A 20,588-nucleotide genomic window follows, 5' to 3' on the forward strand; every position below is an offset into this window, starting at 1 on the left:
CCTGTATGACCTTTGAGTATACTTACAGTACATATCAAATTGCTATCTCTGATGTTGCTTTTAGTCATATTGGAAGCTTCACAAAATTAGGATAACTCCTAAAAATCAACTAAAAGTTATGACTGGTGACGGACACTGGTATGAATAAACAATGCTTTCTACTGGTTAAGGCAGCTGATATTTCATAAACTAAAATTTAAATCCTACTAGCCTAATCAAGGAAGGAATAAGAACAGATTTCCAAGCAAACCAGCTCTGTCAGGGTGTGATCCTTTGGGTGGATTTGAAGATACAGATCAAGGTTTTCCTTCTTTATCTGTTAAATAAAGCCTATTTATGGATTGAAATTTGCCAATAACTTTCTGATTATATTTAGGGCTGACTAGACACTAGAGTCTGCAAGGCCGACATCAGTTTATTAGTCAGTAGAAGCTCCAAGAGACAATTTCTGAGGTGAGAGGAAGGGCGTTATTTCATATACACCCTTCTGGCTAGCAAGTTGATGTATTTCCGTGTTAAACAAAAAGGAAGGTGAGCAAAGTTGCCCTAATCAGGCTTAGCAAACGTGGAGCGGTAAGAACTGGTTTTCTGGATCAGCTGTGTATCAACTACATTGTCTTTTCGGGCTAGAAACTTTGTTGTTTTGGACCATAACTTTGAGAGTAATCCTGTTTCTGATCCAGAGGTCCTATGTGTGAAGTGAAAGAGTTGCAGTGTACATGCTCGAAATACCTGAGGTCATTTTACTTCTTGAGGTGTGTCCTGTTGACTACAAAGGAAGTCTGGATGACTAGGTACTTGTAAATGGTGCATGATTTGTGAAATCAGTCCTGCCTTAATTATGAGATGGCATTTGTAAAGCTGTCAGTAATAGTGGAACTACTATAATATAATCATTAAAAAGAATCAGAAATATTTTTGTTCTTCAGTTGAGAAGAAGCAGAAAGGTTTGGTAAATACAGTAATAAAATATTTCACGTTAAGACATGCAGTATAAATGATGTATGCGAGTCAACAAAGTTTAGTAGAAAACAGGTCTTACCGAACAAACTTGATCTTGATGCTTTGAAATGTCGAGCTTGGTCGCCAAAGGCATTAGTCATTTCTTGCAGTGTGTGATGTTGGATGGGGCTCTGAGCAACCTGATCTGGTTGAAGATGTCCCTGCTCGTTGCAGGAGAGTTGGGCTAGATGGCCTTTAAAGGTCCCTTCCCACCCAAACCATTCTGTGTTCTGACGTCGTTGGTGGAAAAGCAATGCACAAACCAGTAAAACTCATTGGCTGATAACTTACAAACTGGAAACTGTTATTCACTGGAAGCATTTTTTTTGGATGAGGGGTTAGTGCATGTCTTGAATGAAGAAAGGTAAATTTGCACTGTTTGGTTGCTCTGTTAATAATCTGCGGCTAAAAGAAAGGTAACAACGTGGGAAGGCATAGATGGAGGGAGTGATGAGTACTGAGAAGTCAGTGCAACAGGTTGATCTAGATGGTTTAGCATGCAGTATTCTCTGGAAGACACTGCTTCTCAATATCGTTGAATATATTTATGTAAAAACCAAGTGTACTAAGTACTAAGGAGGAGAGGAAGGAGGCTATAACTTCCAAAAAGTGCAATTCAGGAGGACTCGTGGATCGAAGGGATATGAGTGAATGTGCCAAATAGTCGACAGCAGGTTTGATCTAGGAATATAAATACTGTTCAGTAGAACCAAGAAGTCTCTGTATGTTTTTTTGTAGTCAGTGCACAGATACAGCAAACAGTTGTGGTGCCAGCGCTTACAGCGTGTTGATAAGCTAAAAAAAAAAAGAAGTGTTAAAAATTATTTTGAGTCAAAGTAGACCTACCCTACTGCAAGAAAATTTTAAAAGCACATTGAGCCTCATCTTGAAAAGGAAATTTGAAATGGTTAGTCTCATGATTTATAAACACCTGTTTAAAGAATAGGTAGCAAGTTGAGGTCCAGTGACCGTAATCTGAAGCTAGGCACTTTTAGATTAAGAATGAGGATTTTTAATGGTGGATAATGAGTGGACCAGTGGAGCGATTTATTTTAACTCCCATCTTACATTTTCAGTGCTTAATCTTTTAAACTAAGGTTTGGTTTTTTTCCCCTAAAGTAAAACGTCTAATTTAGCAAGAAACTCTGTTATTTTTATTGCAGAAAATAACAACTCAGTGTCTCTGGAAGAAGTGAGATGAGAGGATCAGAAAACGTCTGTTCTGAATATACTAAACCTGATGTTTCTTTCTTTTGTAACTTTCTCTTATTGCCGTTTATTCAAGTTTATTATTATTTTATTATTCATTTATTCTCTTATTGCCATTTATTCAAGTTAGCCACTGAATCTTTCCTATTTGTTGTAGTTCTAAAAACGACTTTTCTTTAAATGTACTGTTTGAGTTAATTTGCTAAAGCATGAGAATCTTGCACTGATGAGAGCCAAAGAGAATGGGAAATTTCTTTTTTCTTTCTTTTTAGAAGTCATTTTTCAGGAGGATTCTCATATACTTTGCTCCCAGCTGCATTTGGAAGAGAAATTTAAGTAGAGTTCTTTTATATCTTTCAGTCATTATACATAGGTTTTTAAATTATCTGGTGTCTGCTTTTTGTGCAGTATTTCTGGTTTTGTTTCTTGTCATTGTTTCCTCCTGATGCTTCTTAAATCATGGAATGGAAAAGATCACCATGGATTGTATGGCTTATGCCTATTGCTTTTCCTCTCCGTTTCCTTTCTGCAATGTAATTCTCCAAGTGCTACAGTTCTTAAGTGCTGCTTGACAAGCAGGAGGCACAGACCCCAGGGATGCGTGCTTGCCAGGCCTTTTCAGAGGAGCAGAACAACCAGTATGTCAGTATTCCTTACACTTTAGCTGCAATGAGGCTTGTTTAATCTTTTTTGCATTCTCAAACTTTCTTGTATGTTTTGACAGGAGGCTGGAGCCCACAGAAAAACCCCTTCAGATTGTGTATGACTACTTGGCTGGGTTGGGTTTTGACGATCCTGTCAGAATGCAGGAAGAGGCAGCAAACTCTGATCTCAGCTGCATGATTCGCTTTTACAGTGGTAAGAAATTGTGTGTGTGCAGACTGTTGCTGTTCCTGTAGCTTTAACTATGAGGTGGAACTCAGCTGAAGCCCAAGTCATTGACCTATTGGGTTTATAGATGGCTCAATCAAACACCCAAAGTACCAGTAAACATTTCTTAAAATAATGAGTTTTCAAGATAAATACGAAAAAAACCACGATTCTTTAGTTCTCTTGATCCTATCTATGGCTTGAGAAAAGATAGCTTCACAGGAAGACACAAGATTGCTCTGTTGTCTTTAGTTTCCAATGTTAGAGCAAATGCTTTAGAACTCCTAATGGGATCAGAAACATATTGCAGTTCAGCCTAGATATGCCTGAAGATTGTATTTCTAAAAGGTGTATGGATGTGGGCAAGGAAGGTCCTGGTCAAATATCTCCACAGCCTGTAAATAGAGAGTGAAAGTGCCAGCTGGTTATTAATAATGCAGGCTGCCATTGGAAACCCAGTGCATTTCATTGCAGAAGTGAGACTTCTGAGTGGCCTAGGGCATCAGTTTGGGCAGGATACCATGTGCATAAGGAGCAGCAGAATGCTAGTCGTAGGCCCGTTGGTGTACGGTGCTAGCAGTCAGCAAAGGAATTCACTGAAGTGAAGAGGAAATGCAGAAGAAATAAGGGGGAGGAAAGCTGATAATGAAATTACTATATTACTGCTAAATACTTCACCTGAGTATTTTTTCCATTTCATAAAAAAATTAAAGTGCTTTTAATGGAAAATTGTTCTTGCATAGTGGAGCTGGGTAGTCTGACTAAGCTGCTAGCCATCATTTGTTTATTCAGTGTCAAAAAATAGAATCATAAGAATTCAGCTTCTCCTCCCCTTTATCTGAGACAAACCTCGGCTGTCTGGGAGCTGTATGCAGAACAGGCAAAACAGTGTAGAAGTATAATGGAGATGAAAAGTATGACATGCGTACAGTCTGGATTTATGGGGCAAGGAGTAGGGAGTTGGAAGTTACTTCAGCTGGAAGGAGGAGAGGCATCAAGCATAGGGCTGTAGAGAACTTTTGAGGAAAAAATGAGCAATTCAGCTTGGGTATGTGCAGGAACTGCTGAGGATTCAGGAACAGTGACTCAACTTCATGGAAGCAAGTAGGTAGAAAATGGAATTGAGTAGTTTCAGTCAGCGTGGGAGGGTAGTCCTGCTTAGAAAGAGGCTATGAAGGAAGAAGTATGAGGATTGAAGAGTGTTCGGGAGACCTGTTTTAAGAAAGTAAAAGCAAATGCTGACAAAGTGGTTCTTAAAGCTAGGGGAGGAATTAGAGGGAATGCTATGGAGGATTATGTGACAATTTTGCAAAGCCTCCAGCTGAGAACATAAGGGACAAAGTAATACATTTCAGCCAGAGAAATATTACTTAGATTCATAGAATAACAGAATGGTTTGTGTTGGAAGGGGCCTTTAACGATCACCTAGTCCAACCCCCCTGCCATGGGCAGAGACACCTTCCACCAGACCAGGTTGCTCAGAGCCCCGTCCAACCTGGCCTTGAACACTTCCAGGGATGGGGCATCCACAGCTTCTCTGGGCAAGCTGTGCCAGTGCCTCACCACCCTCACAGTGAAGAGTTTCTTCCTCATGTCCAATCTAAATCTCCCCTCTTTCAGTTTAAAGCCATCGCCCCTTGTCCTGTCACTACAGGCCTTGGTAAAAAGTCTCTCTGTTCCTTTCTTAGAAGCCCCCTTTATATATTGAAAGGCCGCAAGGAGGTCTTCCCGAAGCCTTCTCTTCTCCAGGCTGAACAACCCCAGCTCTCTCAGCCTGTCCTCACGGGAGAGGTGTTCAGCCACCTGACCATTTCCGTGGCCCCCCTCTGGACCCGCTGGAGTGCTGAGAGCAGCCTTCTTTCACTTCTTGGGGATGTCTCTTGGATTTCTCTGCTCTCTTCCCACTTTCTGTCTGCCTTTCTCATGTGATACATTGGGTCTGTTTCTTTCCCTGGTGCGTAGTTGTAGGAGGTTGTAGTGAGGCAGGGGTCGGTCTCTTCTCCCAAGTAACAAGCTGCACCAGGGCAGGCTTAGGTTGGATATTAGGAAAAACTTCTTCACTGAAAGGATAGTCAGGCACTGGCACAGGCTGCCCAGGGCAGGGGCTGAGTCCCCATCCCTGGAGGTATTTAAAAGACAGGTAGATGTAGTGCTTAGGGACCTGGTTTAGTGGTGGACTTGGCAGTGCTGGGTTAACAGTTGGACTTGATGATCTTAAAGGTCTTTTCCAACTTAAAGGATTCTATGATTCTATGATAGTGAGGACTTATGCCCAGTTGGGGTGATAGAAATACAAGTGGATTAATAGAAATCCCACATTAAATAGCAGTGAGAGGGAAGCATGCTTCCTCAAGTCTGGCTGTTGAGGTACTTGTAGGAGCTCAAGAGTTTTATGAGGGGAGAGGACGTGTTAGATTGTCTGGGAGAATGGGGAGAGGGCTTCCTCTCAATGGAAGTCACTTGGAGAATGGAGGCCAGTGACCCAGGCTGGATGGGGCAAGCTCAGAGACCAAATGTTACAGGGTCTTTACATGCTTCAACAACAGATCAAGTGGAAGAACCTCTCTAGGGACCTCAAACTGTTCATCTTTGTCAGCTGTGACAGGGGTGAATTGTAGAGGGTAACACACTTTCTCTGGTGGGGAATTGTCTTGATCCCTTGTATTGCTATAGCTGGACTTGTGTAACTTGTAGGGTGCTGTTAGAGGTGGTAGCTCTGTCTATTGGTGACCTGTGTCTTTGCTCTCCATGGGAAAGCCTCTGCTCGCTCATTGGAGCATGGAGTTAAGCGTGATCACAGTGACGTTCAAGGCTAAGCTCAGGAGCTGCAGAGTGACAGGAACTTGCCTGTCCCTAGAGGTTAAGACCATTCTTACCCATAGCTCGAGGAGTTGTGAAAAAGCTGGGATTCAGAGTAGAAGTCCTTGAGCGTTGCCCCTGGATGTTTCCTTAGCGCTAGGACATGGGTGTCTCGGATGTTTCAGAGAGGACAGGGAAACTGGAGGATCGGTGTAGCTTCTTTGTAGTATCTGGTGCTTGGAACAATGCTGCTGTGGCAGTCAGAAGGGTACTGCTTTTGGTCCTGTAATATTCTATTCCTACAAGTCTGGGGCTGGTCTTTCAGCTTGGTGAAATCCAAGCAATTTTTTCTGTGGATGATTAGAGTTTCTCACCATTAAAGGACATCTTATGCCAAACTTCATGTCCCTGAAACAAAGCTACTGTTGTAAATAAACAAACAGCCAAATATTTCAGCTAAATTCAGCCTGGTATAGACATCAAGACAATGCTTTAAATTTGGCAAGCTGAAGACCCTGCTTTCTAACTGAGAAACAGTGTAACAACTTTAGTCAGTGGTTAACTTTTTGCTCTTAATAAAAGTTTGGAGTATGGTTTCTGTCTGGAAGTGGGGCATGCATAACCAAGAGTGAGAATATTTTTCCAGCAGATCTAACTAGAGTTTTTGTCATTGTCTGGCGTATATGTTGGCTACTCAGTTCCTCTGTCTGACTTCGGGCAGCAGGTGGGGGGAATATAAATACCTGCAGGTTCATGCTGCTTATGGATACCAGGACGCTTGCAGGACAGTTCAAGACAGAAGCAGCATCTCAGTAGCAACTTCAAAAAAAAAATTGATCCTTTCCTAAGTAAAACAAAGGACCCGTTGCCAGGACCTGTCTTAGGCATTATTTAGGATAAAATGAAATATAAATTTAATATGAGGAGATTCTTAACACTTGAAACTCGCAAGTCCGTCAGGTCAGGGTTATTCCTGTTCTTTAAAGTATTCAATTAAGTGACTATTTGGAAAATTTTCCTAGCCAGTAAGATAGTATAAACAGTGGACAGAATCTTGAAAAGCATCTGGGAGATTCATCATCATCTTCAGAAAAAAAATAATAAAAGGGGCAAGGAGGTAGGATGACCTAAAAGTAAATGTATGTGCATTAGAAGGCTGAAGTAGAATTCTACTTTGCTGGTTAGAGTCACGGCTAGCAGTGCACACAGCCAGGTATAACAGTCAGTGCTCGAGTCCTTTCACTTGAGTCATCTTCAGGGAAATAACTTCCTTCTGTACCTGATTTTCCAGGCCTTCCTTTAAAGCCCAGTAGAAGCCATTTATTTGATGGTTCCTGTGACTTTAGCTGACTCAACAAGAGTTTGAAATTGCTTTTCTATTGCATCTGAATGAAGGATGTTTGGCAAGTGTGTAAGTTTGCTAAGGTCTGTAATTACCTGTAGATTAAAAATACGCTACGTGGCAACCATTGTAACATACTGAAAGGCATACAGTGGTTGCTTATCTGAGATTACTGCACGGACTGAGGAAGTTGCTTGTCCTCTGCTTGAGATTTTTTTTCAAGTGCAACTTGTCTTGTCTTTACTTGTTCTTTACAATAACTGATTTTGCATGTTACAGCTGTGTTGCTATTTGTACTCACAGCTGAGAATGAAGAACAAATGGCAAATAAATGCTAATGTCCCCTTTTTCTTCAGAAAAGCCATGTCAGGTGGAACAGTTAGATCGCATCCTGCTCTCTGGAGTCTATAACGTACGCAAAGGAAAGACCCAGTTGCACAAGTGGGCAGAGCGCTTGGTAATTCTCTGTGGTACGTGCCTCATTGTGTCCTCTGTGAAAGACAGCCACACAGGGAAGATGCACATCCTGCCTCTCGTTGGAGGGAAGGTAAGACTTCTGGCTTCCTGTGGCTTAGAAAGGGAGAAGGGATTATAATGATGGGTATTATCCACAAGAGGTTAATCTAGGCTTTTGTAACAAAATACTGCATTAACATGTGCAGAGTTGTACAGCCACTTTCTACTTGCTTTGCTTAGGTAGTAGTCTTAAGGCTAATAAAACAGAGAGACGCTAGTTCTGTTTCCACGTTAGTAGCCAATGTTGTGAATGGGCATTCTGGAAATTATTACTTCTTGGATCTACTTCAGCACAAAAATGTTAAGGATTTGGCCTTTCAGTACTTCAAGGGGACTCACAGGAAAGATGGGGACAAACTTTTTAGTAGGGCCTGTTGCAATAGGACAAGGGGTAATGGTTTTAAACTAAAAAAGGGTAGATTTAGACTAGATAAAAGGAAGAAATTTTTTACAATGAGGGTGGTGAAACACTGGCCCAGGTTGCCCAGAGAGGCGGTAGATGCCCCACCCCGGAAACATTCAAGGCCAGGTTGGACGGGGCTCTGAGCAACCTGATCAAGTTGAAGATGTCCCTGCTCATGGCAGGGGGGGTTGACTAGATGGCCATTAAAGGTCCCTTCCATCCCAAACTACGCTATGATTTACTCCTGTATTTCTCTCCAATAACTTTACAACTGTGTTTTCAGCAAAATGTAATGTTACTGGTAGTCAGTAATACCTCACCGTAGACTTCAGATCTTTTGTAATTGCTGGAGTTCAGGCAGATTGTTTTGTTTCCAATTCTCCCTTTGCAGGTGGAAGAGATGAAACGTCGGCAGTACACGCTTGCTTTCACATCTGCTGGAGCACAAGCTCAAACATACCATGTTTCCTTTGAAACGCTGGCGGAGTGCCAGCGGTGGCACCGACAGGCATCCACGGTGAGGCCCTGGAGGCTGCAGTAGTTCGGGTGGTGGGTACAGGGGTAAGAGGGGTTTTCTGATGCAGGCTCGGTATGCAGGCAGAGGTGAAGCCATGATGCTGAAGAAAGTACCTGGGACACTTTCCAGCTTTCTTCATTTCTTACATGCTCAGGACTACAGAGATTTTCTTTTAGCCTTCTCTTCTCTCTGTGCCTGTGCAATAATGTTGAATAGTAGTTCTGCGTGTTTTCACCCCCGCTGCAGCTATTGAGAGTAGCTAATTACAGGTCACTAGTCACTGTTACAGCCATAGAAACCTATAAATTGCACCTGTTGCCATACGTGAATCCGCCTAAACTGTGACCTGGGCTGGCATAGGGCCACCCTGATAGGTTTGAGTTAACACAGAGATCATAGATCAGCAAGGGAAGTGTAGTTTGTTCAGAGCTGCTTTCTTATTCCACGTTAAAGTAAAACTGTATGGCGATAGCTTAATGCTGAGCCACACTTTGACCTCATATATACATATATATAAAAAATACTATGAAATATGAAAGGAGTTCAGGATAAAGCAGGTCATAAAATCTGGAATGAAGCACCAAAGACCTCGAAACAAAGCATACTTAATGAAAGGAGATCTGATATTTGCAGGGACTTTATGAAATGTTACAAAACCATAATTTATGAAGCCTTTTCATCATAACAGGTTATGTTTCCAGTATTGTACCCTGAACAAGCTAGCAAAAGGAAGTCGGAAGAAGTAGCTAGGCCAAGCAGAGGTTCTGTAAACCTTAAAGGTCTGAACTGGAAATTCAACTGCTTCCTGTTGCTGCTTGCATCTGTGGAAGGCACTCAGATTATGCTTTCTCAGCAGTTCCCTCTGCCAAAGATATGGTTTTCTCTATGAGGTTGGCTCTCTTACGGTCTAGCTTTTAGGCAGCGCCTGTTGCACATACAGAGCAGGGCTTTCTGTGTGTCCTAGTTGGTATCCAGATATGCATCCTTGTCAGGGGGCTTGCAGAAACAATAGTAGCAAATGGCATAAATTCATACTCCGTGGACTCAGTTTCCTGCATGGACTCTACCTGGTGGGTACAAGGCGGTTCTTTCACGTTCTTGCAGATTGTTTACTACTTGCATTCATTGGCCTTCCATTTTCCAGAGAAAAATTGTTGCACAGCTGCAGCTCTTCCTCCTTCTTTTCAGGTTGTGTCTATGCGACTTAGCATGGTTGATCTTTCATGCTACAGCCTTGAGGAAGTACCTGAGCACCTCTTCTACAGTCAAGACATCATCTACCTCAACCTACGACACAATTTTATGAGATCAAGTGGAGCAGGGAGTCTTGACTCTCTTTGCAGGTCTGCAAAGAATTATTTTTTTTCTGCATTTGGAGTTCTTGACATGTGCATCCAGGGATGAAGAGGAGGGGGAGTGTATTGCCCATTCTCGTGGGGTGGTAAAAAGATTGATCTTCAGGAAGCTTTACCAAATGAGGGGGCTAGGAAGCAGAACTGGACAGCGCAGGCAGGCATAAGCTTCCAACAATTTTCAGTATTCATTAACTCCCTTCCGCAGATTCTTTGTGCTAAGTTTGATCTGAGATGAGCCTTGTGGGGCAATATGCCATTTGTATGGACAAGATGCAATAGCAATATAAGGCTGCTTGTTAAACAGAGAACATCTTGGGGTATAACGTAAAAGGTGAGGGAAAGCATAATGCTGCTGTTGTGGGTACGTGTTTGTAGGAAGAAGTGCAGATCTGAAAAAGCCTGTTTTGGTAAGTTCTTAATGTTAGTGTGCACTTGGAGTTGGCAGAGGGCCTGTGAGACTCCAGCTTTGCTTTGGGAACTTGTCATGATCTGCTTTTAAGAGAGTAGCAGTTGTGTCATGGTATGAAAGCATGACGTAGTCGTCTTAGGTAAGCGAAGGAGTCTTACAAAAATATTTTCAAATTAAGTCCTGAAGACCATAAAGATCTAGAGGAAGATTAGTCTGTTGATATCTATTCTAGCCATGCTAAAAAGAATTCAAGGAATCGCTCTATGAATTTCAAAAGCCGTTAGGAAGCCTGTAGTAATATTGTCAAATGGCTCTGTGTTTGGAACACATTGTGCCTTAAGAAAAATGTATTTGGAGAAACTTTGCAGAAGTGCAGGTTTTTTGTTTGGGTTGGGTTTTTTTTGTTATACTTTTGTTTTGTTTATCTCTAGGGACCTATTACCAGGTTATTTCATTTTTCTTCCTACAGAGTAATGAGATACCTAGGTATCCATGAGGGTATACAGGGAAAAAAAAATTCACACCTCTGGGAATTCTTTGCAGTTTCATTGAGAGTCAGATTGTAGTCTGGTTTTGTTTTAATTCCAAACTTGTTTAAATGTTTTCTAACTGCTGAATTGTAATAGATTCTGTTATTGGAAAAGCTGCTTAAAATAATTCAAGATTTTGCTTTCTACTTCTCTCTTCAAATACACTGTATGATGTTGAAAACCATATCAGAACTTTATTTTCTAAAATGCGGTATCCTTGGTTCACAGGATCACCAAAAGGGCTTGAAATTTCTTTTGACCTTGCATGTAATCAACAAGAGATCTGACATGTCAGAAACTCGACTCTTTTCCTGGCAGTCACTATGTCTGATGAAGCTGAAATCCTCAAACAAACAAAAGCCATAAAAGAAGCCCTCACTTCACACAATCTTGAATAAACAGGTAGCATTAGGTAGCCCACATAAGGCTGCTCATTGCCTTTTGAAAAGATTTTCTTTCTCAGGTTTTTAGGATGTTTATCAGGTCACAGCCCCAAATGAAACTTGCTCCCTTGCAGTAGGTATTATCAGTGCCTAGAGACTGACAGTTCTGAACACCAGAATTTTTTGCAACGATCAGATCTCTTCCTCTGAGGAAATCTTTGAAGCTCTAGGAGTCTAATTAGCTATAACTATAATAATGGAACAAAAATAATTAACTAAAAGGGAAATGTTAAGCAAAGGAAATTAAATAACCCCACCTGTTTTGTTACGTCTCCTAGCTTATTTTTTATGTAACGTACTGCGTTTCAAGTATCTCCCTTTTCTGGAAAACATTATCAAGTCTGATCTTCGTTGATCAGCGTGTGCATGCACACGCATATGTATACATACGCGTGTCTGTTATCGCCACTCTAGCTAGTTGATACAGAGTTGTACTGGGATGCTTTGGCAGCAGAACAGGATGTTGCGTTAAATTGGGAATATTTCAGGCCAGCACCAGTTTGGGCTGCTGAACAGAGGATGGTCATCCCATTGAGGATTTGCTGCTGTGTTTCCATACCTCTCTGCTGTAATCTCAATATGCCCTGTGAGAGCACAGACCAAAACTTGAGGAGCCGTAATGATTTCAAGATCCTTATTCCCTATAATACATGGTTCATGTATACAACTTGAATGAGAGTTGGATTTGCATTCTCTTCCTGCATCCCTACAGCTTGAGATGACTGGGGCGGAGGCGAAGGAACGGAAGGGGAACTCGGAAGGCTTTTGAGTATTGTCCTCCCCATTGCATACGACGGTCTGCTTGAGGAGTCTCAGACCAAGCTGTGTCATGTACCAGTTTCCCTCCAGCTTTTGGAAACTTTTATGCCCCTTTTGTGTTTGCTTTGATATTGCTGCAGAGGGATGAATTCTAAAAATCGGTGATGCTGCTGCGTTTAATGCCGTGCCTCTCGGGGCAGCTTCTCACCACACTCTGCTAATGACAGAGAAAGAGCTGCTTGGTCTTAAGGACAGGTGCCATAGAAAAAGCCATTGTAGAACTCCAGAGAAAGCAGTTTCATTAAAGAGTTTTCTGATTCCAAAACCTGAGAACTGTGATCTGTCCTAAATCTCTTAAAGTTGAACCAGTTAATGAGAAAGTTCAGATCTGCAGGTTTATCCTCATTGTTTCCTTCTTTTCCATTATTGTTGTGAAGTTCTGTATGCAAGTTTCTGATTTTTGTATCGTTGTTAATCTTTGCATCATACAATATGTTCCCTTTAGGAAGGCTATTGCCAATACAGCATCTTTCTCTTTGGCTTTCAGTTGCCTTACAAGAGAGTCTGTTTGTGGCTGCAGCAAACATAAAATGCCTATGCCCCTATTTATATGACAGGCTGCTTTCTCAAAGCAAACAAGCCATGTCAAAGTTTCAGGTATGCTCCCTCTTTTAAAAAAGACACCACCACCACCCCCAAAGCTTGTAAAGCAAAATGGAGAAATATAATTCATAGTTCCTACACAGGTCATTCCAAGTATTCTGAATCTGAAAAAGGAGTCGCTATAAAGAAGAAAAAATTTCAAAACCTTTCAGTCTTGTACCTCAAGACATCTCAAGCTAGCAGAAACATTCTCCCTCAGCTAATTAACTTTGGGTTTGTTACCTATATTAAAACATTTGCTTCAAAATAAGAGCTACTCGCCATTGTCTAGCAAAAAGCATGGTGGGTGGAGCAGATGAATGAACTGTATGTTTGCAAGAAATAAGTCTCTGGTACGTTACATTAGATTCGCAGTTGTCTCGTAAAAGCATGATATTCATTTCCCCACTGCATTAATTTCTGATGGCTCCAGTTTGGGATGGGGAGGTTATTATTTGGGGAAAAAATACTTTTGTTTCCTGTAGAAAGAGGTAAGAACTCCTTGAGAAGAACCTGTTGCGTATTACCCCAGCCCGTGCTCCGTTTCTTCTCTCTGTTTGGACCTAGCCCGGTGACAGAAGGAGCTGGAGTAGGCAACCATCTGTTAAGCACAGGTGGGACCGTAGTGACTGCGAGGGCTGCGTCGGTACTTCCAGGACTGTGCTTACGGTACAGTCTGCCATGCAAGTGGCACTTTAGACATGGAGTCTCTTCCAAGGACCTCTGGGTGCAGCTCTTGGGGCTTCCCAGCGTGAAGTCAGCGCTTTCCCGGTTTTCCTTTTTACAGCTCTGCTCGGCCTTCTGTTGTGCCTAGCTGGAAAAGGGTATTCCCCTCTTCTGTTTTATTCTCAGAATAGTTCCAGTTAATGTTTTCAGCTCCTGTTTTCCCAAGCTGTGTAATTGTAAACTGTTACTCTAAATAATTCTTTGAGGGTAAATTTTTTTAACTGAGTATTTTTAGTCTCCTTAATCTTAGTAACAGTCACTAGGAGGAAGCCTGTCAGGAATCAGGGTAGAAGGTTGTTACCAGTTTCTGCAGTAAAACCATGCTATTTGATCACTTTCAGCATTACCACTGAGATACAAAGTATCGGTGACTTAAAACCAAATTTGTCCAGAAACTCCCACAATGAGTTAGCTGACTTTGCACCGGTGTGCAAAGACTGTAAAATTCTTTATGACTGGTTTTGTGTGTTCTTGCTTTGAGACCATGGAGGTCTGTGAATTAACTAGTATTCTTGCCAATAGGTTTTCTCAGCTGAAGAGCCTGAACCTGTCTCATAATAGACTGGGAGAGTTTCCTGTGTCACTGTGCGAGATCGCTACTCTGACAGAGCTTAATATTTCCTGTAATGGACTTCATTACTTGCCAAGCCAGATTGGCAAACTGTTGAAGTGAGTATTCTTTTTATCTGTGGTCATAAACGTCCTTGGTGCTTCGGTTGAGCACGGCTGATGTGAAGGTACTACACAGGAAAGTTGGAGTGCTGGGGCAGCCTGTTCTGCCCATGAAGGCTGAATGATGGATTTTATTCCAGCAGAAGGTCAAGAACCAAGATGGTCCAATAAGGTTTGTTTTTCCTTGAAAATGAAGATATCACAGCGTGTTTATACAGTTGCCATTTTAAGTCACTGGTATATAGCAAGTTATCATTCATCATTTGTGACTTCCTGCCTATTCTACTAGCTATGTAAAATGTATTAGTGTAAATCAGTTTTCTAATAGAGAAGATTAATGGATTTTGTCTATTTTGGAGTAGCGTAGGAAGACACTTAACAGTCAGTTCTGATGCCGTGAATCACAGGCGCCACCTTGCTGAACTAGAGTAAACGTGAAGGCTTCTAAGCATATGAATGTACTCTCACTTAAAGTTTAGTAAACTTGAAGCTTTTTACGTTCTCTGTGGGGTGTGTGTTTTGGGGAGTTGTTTTTTTGGTTTTTGGGTTTTTTTACTTTGGGGTGACTTGTATGATTTCTTGCAGGTTTTTGTCCAATTTTTATGTAAATTTGAATGCATCTTGTTCTCTTTGCATATGTTGCCATCTTACACTCCCTTGCCTGCTTTCTTGTTGTTTCCTTCCTACATTCTCTTCTAAATTTTTTTAAACTACTATTATGGTGGGGCCTTATTGGTTAAACATAAATATTATTATGTTTACATAAAAACAGTTACAAGTTTCTAAATATTATGCTGTCAGGGCCATTTCCAGAAGCCGCAGATTAGTACAGTGAAACACTTATGGAGATCAGCTAGGCTTTGTAGAACTATGGAAAAATATACATGCCTCTCAAATTCTAAGGCCTAGCCTGTGGACCTTACTTATACAAGCAAGAGCGTGCTGGTTATATTGCTGCAGCATTCATAAATGTCTTATACAAAAGGGATTGCAGATTTCTTAACTGTATGCAATTTTAAAGTATAAGGGTACCTTATAGGGTGAGAGACAGTCTCAGGTGCAATTCCTCAATCATTACTATTAAAACATTACAGCTGCTGATGTAGAAAAGATGAGGAAACATGATGCAGGTGAAGCATTGTCTGAAAACAATTGTATTGTTTCTCAAATAAGTTAATGCACATTGTGCTGCAGTTGCACAGGTGTGTGACTTTCTGAATTTCTGTTTATTATTTGTGTTTAATATCTTCAATACTGATGCAGTTTCTATTACAGTTTTAATTTATTGTATAAAACTTTTCTGTGGTAACTTCTCACAGAGGTCTAGTGATTTTTGTCAGCACTAGTATGTTTTGATAGCTTTCTACAGAATTGGTTGCTTTTTATGTTAGAAAGAGGATTTTAACATGGAAATACTCGGGCAATCCCCTCTGAAAATTTTGTCTTACATTGTTTGCTGAAGTAAAAGCCTCCTCCATTTTCCCCAGTAGCTACCCAGAAAGCAAAAAGCTTAAGCTTAGGTAAAGTTAATTGCAAAACTATTATTGCGTTTGTTTAGATAGACATTGGTATTGAGCTATTGGTTCATTGTGGCCTGCTCTCCCACCAGCTTATATCTTTAAAAAAGGAGTATCTGCAGCTACATTGGATGTAAGCAAGTAATTTCCAGAGTGATCTTCTAGCCACATGCAAACTGTGAGGAAAAAGCTGAATGCAGGCTTACAGCTTTCAGAGGTTTACAGCTTAGTTTCAGGTCCAGTCATCTTCATGACCCCTTGAGCCTTTATTCATAAGAACTTTTTATGGTCCCAGATTGAATTTCTACCACCGCTAAAAAATGTTCAGAAAGTTATTTGTTGGAACATAATCATCATGAGGGAATTGTATGTTGGGGATTTGAGTCTCAAAAGCCATGCAAACTTTAAAACAATTCATCTTGCAACAGAAAGCTACCCTATTCTTTTCTGAGTGTCTGAAAGGACAACTAGAATGTAAAAATCTGTTACCAGTACGTTAGGGTGGTAGGAATTGTGATCAAACTGTGCCGTAAGTGCCGTAGATGTGAATAAGTGCCATAACAGTGATACGAGATTCCAGCGATTGGATGGTGGCGCAGTTGATTTTTATTGTTTCTTATGAGACAGGTCTGTACTGTTACTGCTGTCGTTTTTGGTTTTAGTTTGTCATAGGTCTTTTAATTGTCCAGCATACTAAGTGAGGAGTTCTTAATTTGTAGAAAACCAAGTGATTAAGTAAATATCTTTAATTTACAACGTAAGTACTGATTTGTATTTTGCTTACATTAACTTACAGTCTTTGGCACAACTGGAAGTTTACCTCCAAAATAGTTTAGGAACTATTTGGTATTGCATACATGTGGTTCCAAGCCTATTACATGCGTAATAGAAGTACTCCAGTAATTTTATGTGTCTAAGAATAAAATTAGCTGTTAGGTACCTGTAAAAAAACAACCACACTGAGACCAGCTATCTATATGAGGAAGTTCCCTGAAAATGCTAAATGTGATGTTCACTACTCTGCTGAATTATTTTCTTTCTCTTTTTCACTGCTGCAGTCTCCAGACCTTCTGGCTTGATGGGAATTTCCTCACGTCCTTACCAGAAGAACTGGGAAGTCTGCAACAGCTCAGCTGTCTTGGGCTTTCCTTCAACAACTTCTGTGAACTGCCAGCAATTTGTGAGAAACTCGTCATCCTAGACAAACTAGCCCTGGCAGGGAACTTGCTGGAGACCCTGGACCTTGCAGTGCTGAACCGTATGAGCCACATCAAAAGTGTGGACCTGAGGTAAGGGGGGGAAACCTGCATATGTATATAAACCAGATTTCTACTTTCCATTTACAGCAGAGGAGCTGTGTAACTTCTAGTACATTTTGCAGTAAACTAGGTGTAATTTTTTTCTCTTACTGATTCTTTAGCTTTTAGGGAGTTCTGTTTCTGAGTGTGTGCAGCATTCACTTAGAGAAACAAGGTTAACTGAGCAATGCCTGAAGCCACTAAATGTGACTCAGTCCTCTAGATTTCTCTTTTGATATGCTGTTACCATGAGCTTTGGTAGCTCTTTGATCTCTCCTACCCGTTTCTGCCTCCCCCCCAAGACGCGATCCTGACTCTCCAGGCTGCCAACTGCAGAGCTCTCAGAAAGGGACAAAGAACTTTTTGTCTGTGGCAAAGCAGTCTAGTATCTAGTCTCTGCATTAGCTTCCTGTGTCAGCGCAAAGTAGCTGTCCCTTGGCCTGGCTTCTGATTTCTAGACTGGTCTTCAGAATCTCTTAAACATCGGGGAATGAGTAAGATAATACATAGCATAGTGCAGACTGCACTGCACATAGCAGTGCAGACAGAGGAAATGTTTTTCTTTGTATTCACTGCCTGAAATCCACCATTGCTCCTCACACATTTCACTGTGCTCACCTTTGGCATTAGCCTTCACCAGAACTCTTCCTTTCCTCTTCTTTCTTCTCTCTTCTTACTGATGTCCAGTGTTCAGTGTCCTATTTTCTGACTCTGTAACTGTTATTTCTGAGTGTTTAGGCTGAACAACCTGAAGAGAGCAACAGCTGACACTCTGGAGGGGAACAAATCTGTGACTTACATGGATTTACGAGACAATCAGATGACACATCTGGATCTGAGTTCCTTGGGCAGCCTGGAGCAGCTGCACTGCGAGCGGAATAAGCTGAAAGAGTTGACGCTGAGTGGCTTCTCTCTTCGGGCCCTCTATGCCAACAGCAACTGTATGTCTCTCTGCCTTCTTCACCTGCCTTCTTCCTTCAAGCCCTGGAAACAAAGGAAAACGTCCCTTTGCCCTCACCCCCACAAAAAAATACTTACACTGATGTTACAGTAGTGAGACTGTATGCGATCGGTCTTCTGGGGTCAGCTCCTAGGGATCACATATGCATGTATGTGCACAGACTGTAACAGGGGGAGGTTGTGGTGTTGAGTTACTGTCCAAGGGATTCGTCTTCCAATGAGATCTGTTTGGGAGTCCACACATAAAAGTACAGTTCTCCCTTGTTCTGGTACCCCCACATGGCAGATGGAGAAATGGGATAGTGAGAAGCTGTAGTGCCACTTGGCAGATGTATGAAGTGTGAACTCTGTCTTGGAAAGGATGAGTAGAGACCTTGAGTATCGATAAAGTAAGACTACGAGTCTCACTTGCTAGCTAGTCTGTCTGCTTCTCTGTGCTGTTTTCCCTCTGAAGCTCTGCGATCATAATTATTTGCTTTACTTCATCAGGTCTGACAGCTGTCAATATTTACCCGGTTCCTGGTCAACTGACATGTCTAGAACTCTCTCAGTAAGTGACTATACACCACAGAATAGAAAGCATCGGGACACCTTTGCTGTTTTCTGCAGAAATTGTCTGGAGCTTTTAAGCTTTTGAAAGACTTGAGAGCAATTGAGGGAAGGCACTCCATCTTCACAATAGAACTGGAAAGCCCAGCACTGAAGAATGATGAAAGTTTCCCAGACCAGAAGCCCCTCTGAACCAGTATGACCTGTCTAGGTGACTGGCTGTCCTTCAGCTATAGGCTGTAATCAGCAACAAAAGCCAACCAGGGACCACTGAACTTGTGGCAGCTTACTGGGCTGAATGGTGGGAATCTGTGGAGCAAACATTTAGGGTAGCTGCCAGCGATCTCTGCTGTTGGCTTTGTTGCCTATGTCTGCCCTTGGAGCAGCGTTGTGAGACCTCTAAGACAGGATGCCCAGAGGACCTGATCACCTTTTGCTTCAGTTCTGGGTTGAAGCCTGATAGCAGGATAGCGTAGGGTGGCCTGTTCTGCTGATGTCAGTGCTGTAAACAAAAAGCCTGATCATCAGAGCCTTGCATCAGTACCTTCTAGCAGTCATGCACCAGCTCAGTTTGCATTACACAGCTAGCCGTGAGATAAATTCCACGTGGCTAGCTCAGGTACTGCTTTTCATTTTCTGCCAATTGTTTTTGGTTTGGCTGTCACTAATGTCATGCAGCATTCAAACAGGGTATGTTCTATAATGGAGTGCTGGTGTCTAGCTTTTCCCCCTTGCTTTTCTCAGCAATCAACTGCAGTGTGTCCCAGACTGGGCCTGTGAAGCAAAGAAACTGGAAGTTTTGGATTTGAGCTACAACCTCCTTGTGGAGCTTCCATCGAGGTCAGCAAACCTTCTTATACAGAGCTGAGCTTTCTTCTATGGTGAGCTGACTGGGGAAAGAGAAGCAGTGCTATTCCAGTTGCTTTATTCCTTGTTGTGCAGAGATATAATCCGCTTACTTTCTCTGTGCAGCGTCGAAAATACTCTGTATTCAAATGTTGGAAAGAACTGACTTCCAAATCAGCTTCTTGAATAACAGGGGCCAGGTAATTTCATCCTATGCTTCTGGCTTCTACTGCAGCTGTTTGCACCTGAAGTAGAACACACTGCTATGATTTATTTGTGTTACCATAGTGTCTGTGAACACAGGTCATAGGTGAGGCCCTAATATGCCTTGCATTGCCCTGCAGAGATTCCATCTGTTACCTTTCATAGGGAGATATCACAGAGATACGATAGAGCCGATCTCAAAGGTAGCTTTCACAACACATCATCAGCCATCTCCTTTCTCCCTGTTTCCCTTTCAGTTTCTCAAGAAATGTGGTAAAGGGAAGCCAAGAACTAAGATAATTTTGCAGATATTTATAATAACTTCCCCAAGGTACCAGGGATATCATGGGAAGAAGCAAAGCACAAATGTTCTTAGCCTAACAAGTGTGTGTGGTGGGGGTGCGACTGTAACGAGTGACACCCAGTGTCCAGGGTAAGCTATGTCGGAATTGAACACAGGGATGGATTGCAGTGAAGAAATGCAGAGAGCTCGTTGAAGCAGTTAAAGCAGCAGGCATAGGAAGTGATCTTAGCAGTGACATTCTGATGGTTGTCAGAGACAAGACTATATACATCAAAAGCAAGAAAAGGATGTAACAAGGACACAATAATGAGAACTTAGAAAATAATTTTAGCCATACCAATGGATGAAAAAGACCAAATTTTAAGTATGTTATGGAAAAAGAAGCTGTAGAATTCAGACACAGAAATATATATTCTAAAAAGAAATTTAAGCATTTTTAAAGATTGCTAAGTGCTGCAATTTACTGTATCTATTGGGGATCTCTTCCAGTATGTGTTTGTCATCAACACTGTACATATGTCTTGTGTACAGTTAGAACTTCGCCAGCGGACTTTCAGCCATCGATCAGGTTAATCCAGCAGACTAAAGTTTAAAGAGCCTCGCATAAGGGGATATAGTTCACCGTGAAGTTGTCTTTTACACTTAGTTATCCGAAAACAGAATTGTATCAAAGTGATGCGTGGCAGTGTTGAGTGGAGATACCCAAGCCAGCTCTG

The 20,588-nt window shown here is 41.7% G+C and overlaps 1 protein-coding gene across 4 annotated transcripts in view; it reads left to right on the forward strand.

Moving 5' to 3' along the window:
* Positions 1 to 20,588, forward strand: part of PHLPP2 (PH domain and leucine rich repeat protein phosphatase 2) — a 36,743-nt gene that overhangs the window by 7,179 nt on the left and 8,976 nt on the right. For all 4 annotated transcript variants that reach the window (XM_082320776.1, XM_082320774.1, XM_082320773.1 and 1 more), the window contains 9 exons: positions 2,936 to 3,069; positions 7,579 to 7,769; positions 8,533 to 8,658; positions 9,847 to 10,001; positions 14,045 to 14,191; positions 16,770 to 17,000; positions 17,748 to 17,950; positions 18,459 to 18,519; positions 19,263 to 19,358. In XM_082320776.1, the coding sequence (XP_082176902.1) occupies positions 2,936 to 3,069; positions 7,579 to 7,769; positions 8,533 to 8,658; positions 9,847 to 10,001; positions 14,045 to 14,191; positions 16,770 to 17,000; positions 17,748 to 17,950; positions 18,459 to 18,519; positions 19,263 to 19,358 (1,344 nt within the window). The remainder of the gene's footprint in view (positions 1 to 2,935; positions 3,070 to 7,578; positions 7,770 to 8,532; positions 8,659 to 9,846; positions 10,002 to 14,044; positions 14,192 to 16,769; positions 17,001 to 17,747; positions 17,951 to 18,458; positions 18,520 to 19,262; positions 19,359 to 20,588) is intronic.

This window comes from Platalea leucorodia, assembly GCF_965183815.1.
Source record: "Platalea leucorodia genome assembly, chromosome: 8".
Classification (NCBI taxonomy): domain Eukaryota; kingdom Metazoa; phylum Chordata; class Aves; order Pelecaniformes; family Threskiornithidae; genus Platalea; species Platalea leucorodia.